The sequence below is a fragment of the Camponotus vicinus genome, unplaced genomic scaffold (genome assembly GCF_025532165.1).
Source record: "Camponotus vicinus isolate PSW18456_S1 unplaced genomic scaffold, iyCamVici1.0 SCAF_12, whole genome shotgun sequence".
Lineage (NCBI taxonomy): Eukaryota > Metazoa > Arthropoda > Insecta > Hymenoptera > Formicidae > Camponotus > Camponotus vicinus.
This window is the reverse complement of record NW_028141948.1, coordinates 7,931,601-7,941,737: the sequence shown is the minus strand read 5'-3', so window position 1 is coordinate 7,941,737 and position 10,137 is coordinate 7,931,601. Positions and strand designations below refer to the sequence as shown.

Below are 10,137 nucleotides of genomic sequence, written 5' to 3'. Positions count from 1 at the left end.
GGAATATAAGGCCCTGCGCACAATAGGAAAAATATTAAATATAAAATATTAAATTTATAGAAAGAGAAAAAGAGAAGAGAAGAGTTCTTTTCTCTTTCTCTCGTTCTATAAATTTAATATTTAATATTTTTCCTATTGTGCGTAGGGCCTTATTCTAATTAGTATTAAGAGAATAGTATATTAATAAAAGTCTACTTACATTTTCTACAGCAACATTGCTCTTCTTTTTGTATATATATAATCTGAAATAATATAGATACAATCTAATCTAAATATATAAAAATGTTATATGTATATTATTATTATATAATTACCTGAAGTGACACACTTAACCTTATAATAATATATAACGTGATCGTCGGTAATTCAAAGCGTTACTAGCGTCATCTTCCATCAAAGTCAAAGCGTTACTAGCGTCATCTTCCATCAAATAGTTCAACAGTACATTCTATACATTGCCACTTATTACATGTGTGTATCCATGTCATGTACATGTAACACAATACTGTTACATATTTATGCATGTGTGTGTACATGTGATATACGTGTGGCGTTGACGATGACGGTGACGGTGACGATGACGTTTTTTAAAAGAAAATTTCCACATTTCGACTTTGCGTCATGATATTTCCGTTTATATGACACGCAGAACAAAAATAAAGATACTTTTATTATATAATTTGACCCCAGGCTATCGATTAAGCGTATTAAAAATATGATCGGTTCAGCCGTTATGAAATCCGATAATCTGAGTTACTCTCAACTGTCCGACTCGCGTATAGATACACGGAGTGCCTTGCTTTGCTGTGCCTGAACTTGGCGCGAGACACTACCGTGTCTCTTGATATATGTATAATACTTATGTATAATATAACTCCTATTGCTTCTGTTAAGATTGTAATACTAAAGGCAGTTAAAAATATGTCAAATAATCTTGATATAATTAAATTACATTAAATATAAAATCTGCCTTTATATATTACGTCTTCGAATAATATTAAATATATAATACATGTTAAATAATGTATGGGTAAAAACTGCATATTTAGCGACGACCTCACCAATTTCGATGACCTTGACATATGTTGTCAAGGACATGTCCCTGATTAATGTGCAAAAAGTTTTAGCCGTCGCTCGTTGTTTATTAAAAAGTTATTTACAAAATAATTCAATGTTTCCGTGAATTTATTTTGGGCAAATCCGCAAAAACTGCACTCTCAATTGGAGATTAGATGTAGAATGAACTTCAATTTAGCTTGCAAAGTGCATGCGTAGATACAGTGGGTTCCGCCTCCCCTACAGGGAGGGGCCATTTCCGGAAGATATAACCTAATCCAAATCTATTTGTTTTAAGACAGATTTGTCTTAAATCAGAAATAGCCCAGGTAGCACACGTTCGTTTTATAAACGTTTCCTAAACGTATCTAATGTTTTTTAACCGTTAAGTATTAATAAGAAACGTTTCTATAGAAACATTTTTAAAACCATAGTTAAGGAAACATATTTTTCACGTTTCTATAGACAAAATAAAAATTTATTTTCAATTAATTTCAAATTATATATACATATATAAATACATACATAAATATATATATATATATATATATATATATATATATATGGTAATTATGCATAAAAAGGGCCCACCCTCGCACAAATGTGTCATTGACATATGTTGTCAAGGTCATATCTCTAATTAACATTCTGAAGGTTTTAGCCGGCTGTCGTTCTTTATTCAAAAGTTATTAAAGTATTTATGCATAAAAGGGGCCTCCTCTCCGATTTGTTTTATTTTTAAATACGTTATAGGGGAGATCTTCCCGAGTTATTTCGTATATATGTATATAAAGGTCGGACTCAAATAGCTTTGGAGATATAGGCTGAAAAAGGATAAAAATAATAAATACAAAAATAAGGTAAACCTTCGGAAAACCCACCTATTTAACAATTACATTTTTTTTTTCGAAACAATTTTGTGTTTTCTTCACACCAATTGATTCCTCTCATTATTTTGTACATAAAAGTATTAAGGTAAGATAATCGAAAAATGAATATTTTACAAGATATTTTAAGGTTTATGTAAATTTAAGAAATGATTTCAAGCCTCATAACTCGAAAAGTACTCAATGAAAAAATACTTTATTATAGTGTTTTGAAAAGCCCTCGAGAGCTACAAGAATATGTAATGAAAAATAGGGGATTCCATTTAAGAAATTTAAGATGACCTTCACGTGACCTTGACAACACTATTCAAGGTCGTACCAATATTACTATATAATACGTTGAAACCCTACAATTTTTGTCTGAAATATTTTTGTCTGTCGTTCTTGGTTTTCGAGATATTCGGCTGGCACGGGTGGTCTGATACACCCTGTATATATATATATATATATATATATATATATATATATATATATATATATATATATATATATATATATATATATATATACATAATCATTACGGAAACTATATTAATATATATTTATAAATATTTGAATAAGATATCTAAGAATCACTAAGAATCAGTATTTCATTGATCTTCAGTTGAAACGTTTACTTTTTGTTACTTTATCTTATATCTAATTATAACCAGTGAAAGTTAAATTTTACTATAAAATCAGTAATCGCTAGTTCATTTATTTACTGTTCCGATGCACTATTTTTCTCGTACTTAAGTTTTAGTCATGAAAATTATATAAAGCTTGCAAAGGGCGACAGATAAAATTAAAAGTATAACTTCGATTTAATTTCTGATACTTTAATAGAGGAGCTTTAGATATTAATCGATTTTATAAGTCGGACAAGTAAATGTCCGGCCAATAAACCGAAATGATCCGTTCATTATCTGTTTAGATGAAATAAATCATCATCTATTTAAGATGCATATTCAATATGCACGTAAATATAAATAATATTTTTAATTTTATACGAAGTAGGTAAATTATAATCTAATATTACTGATTAAAACAGTCAATATTATCTATCAATAATATCTATTTACAAATATATGAATAAGATCATTAAAAATCGATATTTCATTGATTTTCAATAGAAACGCTTATTTTTTGTTATTTTCCGTTCATTATCTATTTAAGTAAAATAAATCATCACCTATTTAAAATGCATGTTGAATATTCACGTATACGCATCTAATATTACTGATTAAAATAGTCAATATTGCTAATTCTTTCAGTGAAATATTATTGATTTACAGTGCTATAATAACTCATAACTGCTGTATCAATGACTCTATTGTTTTCACTGATGATATACTGATTCACTTTTAGAGAGTGTGTATAAATGCATTATTTTATTAATTCCATGAGAAAACAAATGTTTAAAGAATGAAAGAAAAAACGTATTTTAAACGTATTTTAAATGTACTTTTAAACTTAAATTTACTTTTTTTATCAGAAGAAACGTATCTCTTAACATGTTTCAAGTGGACATTTTAACCAATTAAAAACGTTTTCAAGAGTCGGTTATAAAACGAGGAGACATTTGTGAAACGAATATGTGCTATCTGGGGATTGTATTGTAAAGATGAAGAAGCTATATCTTGCTGCCATAGCGGGTATGTAACGTACATGCATTCATCGAGATAAACATGGAGAAATAAAAATATTTCGGTTATATTTACATATTCATACATTATTACTTTAAATTTATAATTACACATAAATGTTTGCAATAATTTAAATTCCTTCTTTATTAAACTTTCTTAAGTAACTATGCTTGAAGCTGGATATGTATTATATGTAGCTGTCATTGTCACGTGAACGTAAAATTAAATATTTTTATATAGATTTTAATGTCAATAATATTCGGTGATTCTGCAACCATTAGTTTCTATTGCTTTGTTTCCAATCCATATAAGACTTGATGCTATGTATATGTAATATGACTATGATATTACATGTATATTTAATTTAATTTATATTTTTCCAGTTCTTTTAATAAATATTTATTCTTTTATAATTATATAACAAAACTTATATTTAATTATTATACATTTTATGCATTTTGTTTGTTATCCTAATTAAATTAAGTTATTACATGTATCTTATTATATATATTCTATAACGGAATATATAAATTTAAATAATAAATTATTTATTTAGAATCCCCATCTGCAATTTAAATAATAAATTATTTATTTAGAATACCTATCTGCAACTTTAATTACATTATTCTTTTAAATTCTGTGTTTCTAAATACATACAAAATTATATTAAAATTTAAAAAAATTATGATTGAAAAATATTTAATAATATATAAATCAATTTTACATAGAAGAATATTTTCTTCTATAAAATTGACATTATTAATGTCAGTTAAAAAGAAAATGATTCTCAAAGCCTATTCGAAATGTTATTTTATCTGGAAGGAAATCTGGGCATGCTGTCGGTTGGCCAATTTTTTGGTTGGTCGTCGCCATCTTTGCCTGTATTGATGCAAGGGAAGGATGAAAAATATCCTATGCATCTGACTCCGGAAGAAGCCTCTTGGGTGGCATCTTTACATACATTCGGTGGAGCTGCAGGTAACATTATTTGTGCAGTCATTGTGAATAACTTCGGTAGAAAAAATACCATGTTATTTACTGCGGTGCCTTCGATAATCAGCTGGTTGATGATAGCTTTTGCAACATCTTCGAAAGTAAGTATCCTAGAAAAAAATATCGTATTTACATCTTCAGATTAAAAATTATTAATTAAGGAAGTTTTGATTATAGTTTCAGTCTTTATTGTTTTAAGTTTGCCTAGAAAATGCACATCTTTGTAACGCTTATCAATGTAATGACACTTATCCTTGCTTTCCTTGAAATTGTATGAATATATGAATATAACACACAATATACATACACATCGATTCTAGATTAAATTTTAAATTTTATTCCATTCTAATCTATACAAACAAATTTCTAATCTATATAGATCTTATAAGTAGGAGTAATAAGATTTATCTATAAAAGCGATATTTTTTCCTCCTCAACATACAAAATTTTAAATCAGCTTAATACAAGTGATTTCTGTTCCATGAACACATTGAAACGACAGTGTTCACACATTGTCACCTAAAAAATATTATAAATTGTTATAGAATAATCATTCATTGACATCTAAAACAAATAAGAAAAAATTTGTTTTGCACCTATTATTATATGCATATATTATATCCGATATTTAAAATTCAATAATTACAAACACAGAGAGTGTTAAACATATTTTAAATAATATATAATTATATATTTCTTTAGAAATTTTTGAATATATTTGTTATAATTTATTTGGTAGATATATAATTCTTTAGCATATTTAATGCGTATAACACAGGTCTGAGCGGTTCAGTTAAAAAAATCAGAGTAGGTGAATCTGATAGATTTTGTGACGCTGAAAACGAAGCTAGCCGCAGAACTTCCTCAGCACGTCAAATTTTGAGTAATTTGTAGTTGAATGGCCCAAAAGTCTCTATTTTCGCTAATTTCATGAATTTATTGTGGGGAAACCAAATTTTTCGAAATATTTCTGCCAATGGCATCGTATAGTACTCACTTTCTCCTTTTAAATCCATTTTCGATTACAGCCGCACGATTTTTTTTCGCTGAGATATATAAGTATAAAGTTATAAGAAAATTCACGTTAAAGAAAATTTACATAGACATCAATATGGTAGATCCATCATCTTGAAATTTGAAAAGACATATGTCAGGTTTGGTTGCCTACAAAAATATTGTAAAGAAATATCTAATACCTGTTGTTAGACATTTTGATAAATTTTTCTAAATTTTATGTTTTTTCATTGTAATTCTGTCTGCCATATTGGATGCGTCATTTTTAATTCCAAAAAATCGTGCGGCGGTAATCGAAAGTGAATTTGAAAAATGAAAGTGAGTACTATACGATATCATTAACAGAAATATTTCAAAAAATTTGGTTTCTCCACAACAGATTCATGAAATTAGCCAAAATAGCGATTTTTGGGCCATTCAACTACAAATTACTCAAAAACTTGACGTGCTGGGGAAATTCTGCGGCCAGCTTCGCTTTCAGCGTCATAAAATCTATCAGATTCACCTACTCTGCTTTTTGTAACTGACAAAAGATCAAATTTCGCAGGTCTGTGTAATTAATGAAATATTAAGTGTCTTAGTGTTTCATTGAAAACTTAAATTAACGCTCTGATAAAGTACGCTTAATTATATGTTATCAGCTTAATTATCAATGATAGTGTAAACTCTTAGATTGGTTGTCTGAGAATGGCGGAAAGACACAAAGGAATTGTGCTGATCCCGCGTATCTCACATGTATACATGTATATATACAGGGTGTTTTCTCTAACACTAGCAGTTAGAATATTTCTGATTCCTTTGACGATACGACAAAGCTCAAAAGACAAAAATTGTTCAATTCAAAAAGACTAATATTCTGATTATCAAAAATTTCTTTTTACTGTTACTGTTTACGAGATTTCAAAGTCATTAACATTTTTTTAAATGGGGTGGCATATATTCATTAACGCAGTGATGTAGCTTATAAAAAAACAAATTTAACCATATAGGATATGATGACCTTCAAATGACTTTGATATATAAAAACGTTTAGAAAAGGAAACTATTTTAGTACAAAAATATCTTTTTTTTACAGAAGATGTTCAAAATGACTTCCGTTAACCTTTATACATTTTCGAATTCGATAAATAAATGCTTCTTTTTTGAGTAATTCCGGGATGATTGCATTGCATGCACGTCGAATTCTTTCTTGCATGTCTTCTGATGGGAATATCGCAATAAATTTGATATTTTAAGTGTCCCCACAGAAAAAATTAAGAGACGTAAGGTCCGATGATCGAGCCGGCTAACAATGCTTCAAAAAGAATGTTAGTTTCGAAGTCATGTAGCTCGGTCAAACAAAATCGTATGAAAATTAAAAAAAAAATCGTTTTCTAGGTAAAATATTGTAATTTATGGAATTTGAGTTGAATTTTTCGAGAAAAATTTTTTTATCGAACTGCAGAGTGTAAAATATACGTAATTTTAAGGAACAAAACAATGTTCTTCTTTAAAGCATGAACGTGGAAGATAAAAAATTTAAAAAAACTAATGATAACGCGTTAAAGTTGAAATTTCAAACTTCAAAAGACTTCTTTTATTTTTTGGCTATGATGATTTATCGCCGAGAATCGACATCATCATTTCTAGAAAGTACTGGTTTATTTTCAAAATCGTATTACTTGGTCAAAAAAAATCGTAGGAAAATTTAAGAAAAAGCGTTTTGTAAGTAAAATGTAGTTTATGGAATTTGAGTTGAATTTTTCGAGACAATTTTTTTTTTTCAAGTTGCGGCGTGTTAAAAGTACATAATTTTAAAGAACGAAATAGTGTGTTTTTTTTTAAAGCGCAGAATAAGGAAGATAAAAAAATTTTTAAAAACCATCAACTGCATGTTAAATTTGAAACTTCAAGCTTCAAAATGCTAATCAATTTGGCGCGATCAATCTCTTTAAATTCCTATTTTTTTTCTTTGCTTTATAGGAGCTGTACGTATCAAGGTTTATATCCGGTTTGGCTACAGGCATCGCTTATACAGCCACGCCGATGTATTTGGGCGAAATTTCACCAGCACACATTCGCGGTAATTTAACATCCATGTTAACAGTCGCTGTGCGAATCGGCATTTTACTGGAGTTTGTGATAGGCCCATTTGTATCTATACAAAATCTCACCTTCGTGTCTTTGATTGCACCGTGTTTATTTATGCTTGTTTTCATCTGGCTACCGGAGTCTCCATACTATTTGATACGTCGTAACGCCAAACAGAAAGCCATGAACTCTCTCATTCAATTGAGAGGCAAAGAGGACGTTTACAATGAAGCATGTAATATCGAGCGGTTCGTGATAACCAATTTAGATGATCAAGCTGGTTTTCGAGAACTTTTATGCGTGCCAGGAAATCGCAGGTGAGATATCAGATTTCCATTTATCGTCACACTTGATCATTAATGAATCGATAAAAATTTTCGAAAATATCTTTTCTATTACAATTAATTTCGCAAGTAATGTAATTTTGTACAAATCCATTCTTTTCTCTATGTAAAATAATTATATTATTGTATAATAATTTTCTTAAATATTTTCTATTCGATTTTTGATCTCATAGTAATTTGAAATTATTGCAATGATATAGAACAACAGAACTATTATTTCAGCTACATTTGATCAATAAACTTGATTTTACAGAGCTCTAATAACATTATTGTGCGTGGGCATAATTCAGCAAATGAGCGGCTCTCAAGCAATAGACCAGTATGCTCAAATGATCTTTGACCAGATGAATGTTAATCTGGAGGGCAAATACTTGACTATGATATTGGGCGGTGTACAACTGATATTTTCGATCATCTCTATGTTCATCACTGATCACAGCGGTAGAAAGTCACTGCTGATAATTTCCTGCATTGGTACAGCGTGCTCGTCCGCAACGATTGCGACGTATTTCAATATGCAATACAATCATATGAATACCAATGATATTACTTGGTTGCCCGCTGCAGGTGTCATCATACACACAATCATGAATTCCTTGGGCCTGGCTTCGCTACCGTGCACTTTGCTCAGCGAAATATTTCCTACAAATGTGAAGGCACTTGGCAGCATGATTGTTTTAATAGTCATAAGTTTGATGGCTTCTGTCGTTACAAGATCATATTTGATCATTGCCGATATTGCTGGCATACATATACCGTTCTGGATATTCACTGCGTGCAGTTTCGCTGGTGCTATATTCATATTCTTTTATGTACCTGAAACCAAAGGCAAGACATTAGAGCAGATACAAGAAGAATTGCAAGGTTTATCGAAGCAGTGAGAATCAAAGATATATTTTTTAATCTTTTTTAATGAATTCTTAAATGATTCATTGAAAAATATATATTTCAAAATCGAACGTATATCGGATCCACCACGTTAATTGCGTTTAAATCATAAAGAGGATATATACCGAATAACAATTAGAAAATTATCAAAACTGATAGTGAGTCATATTCTGAATAAAAAAAAGAGTCAAAAAAGAATTTCTTTATTCTATTTCGAAAGAAATACGAGCAATATCTACGGAAACTTTTACAGCGTAATAATTTTTTGTGTTCTTATATAATAATAATATTTTGTATTTCCTAAGCGACAATTATAACTTTAATTGAATTTAAGTTTTTTTGTCGATTTCAGTTTTTAATATATATTTATAGAGGATGTACATTTCAATACTTTTAAAATGAATTTTGGACTTTAATTGTTTCGAATGCATATTCTTCGATATATTATAGAATCATCATCTTGTGATATTACACCACACCTTGAAGAAGAATTTAGATTAATCAGTTATATCATTAAATGTGTTTGTAACTTTTTAATTTTATATTTTTAATATTTTTGATCTTCATATATATTATTCCTCGCTTTTCATATGCATGTATATGCATGTTATTTTTTAAAATACTTTTTTGAAATTTTTATTTTGAAAATTAGATCATTTGTCTATAAATCCATTTTCTTATTTATTGCCTCAATATTCATCCATTTACATATTTTTTCACTAAAAATTTTTATTTTCTATTAACGAAGGATCTATTATATAAAGTAGTAATTCAATGACATGTATATTCATTTTAGTATTCGCATACATATTGTAACCTCTTAAAATTATAGAAATAAAAATTAAAAAGTTAAGAAAATTAATGCATTATTAATTAATTATTTTTTCAAATTATACTATATGGAGGGATATCAACATATATATTTTAATTCTGTCTGGAATGTTAATGATATAATGTTTAAATCTATAATATCAGTTTTAATTTATAATATCAAATAAAATAACAAAAAATACTTTTCATATGTTAAATTTTACTTATGTATAATATGACTCTTATTGCTTCTATTAAGATTGTAATACTAAAGTTAAAAATATGTCAAATAATCTTGATATAATTAAATATAATTATATTAAATATAAAATCTGCCTTTATATATTATCAACGTCTTTGAATAATTTTAAATATATAATACATGTTAAATAATGTATAGGTAAAATTGCATATTAGTGCGAAATATGGTAAGAGAATAAGTCACAAGTT

At 28.4% G+C, this 10,137-nt stretch overlaps 1 protein-coding gene across 1 annotated transcript; it reads left to right on the top strand.

Moving 5' to 3' along the window:
• Positions 1 to 3,437: 3,437 nt before the first annotated feature.
• Positions 3,438 to 9,921, top strand: LOC145962567 (facilitated trehalose transporter Tret1-like). The gene is made up of 4 exons (XM_083083757.1): positions 3,438 to 3,577; positions 4,391 to 4,662; positions 7,538 to 7,962; positions 8,243 to 9,921. Exons 1-4 carry the CDS (start codon positions 3,547 to 3,549, stop codon positions 8,868 to 8,870), a joined length of 1,356 nt encoding a protein of 451 aa, XP_082939883.1. The 5' UTR covers positions 3,438 to 3,546; the 3' UTR covers positions 8,871 to 9,921.
• The last annotated feature ends 216 nt before the right edge of the window (positions 9,922 to 10,137 follow it).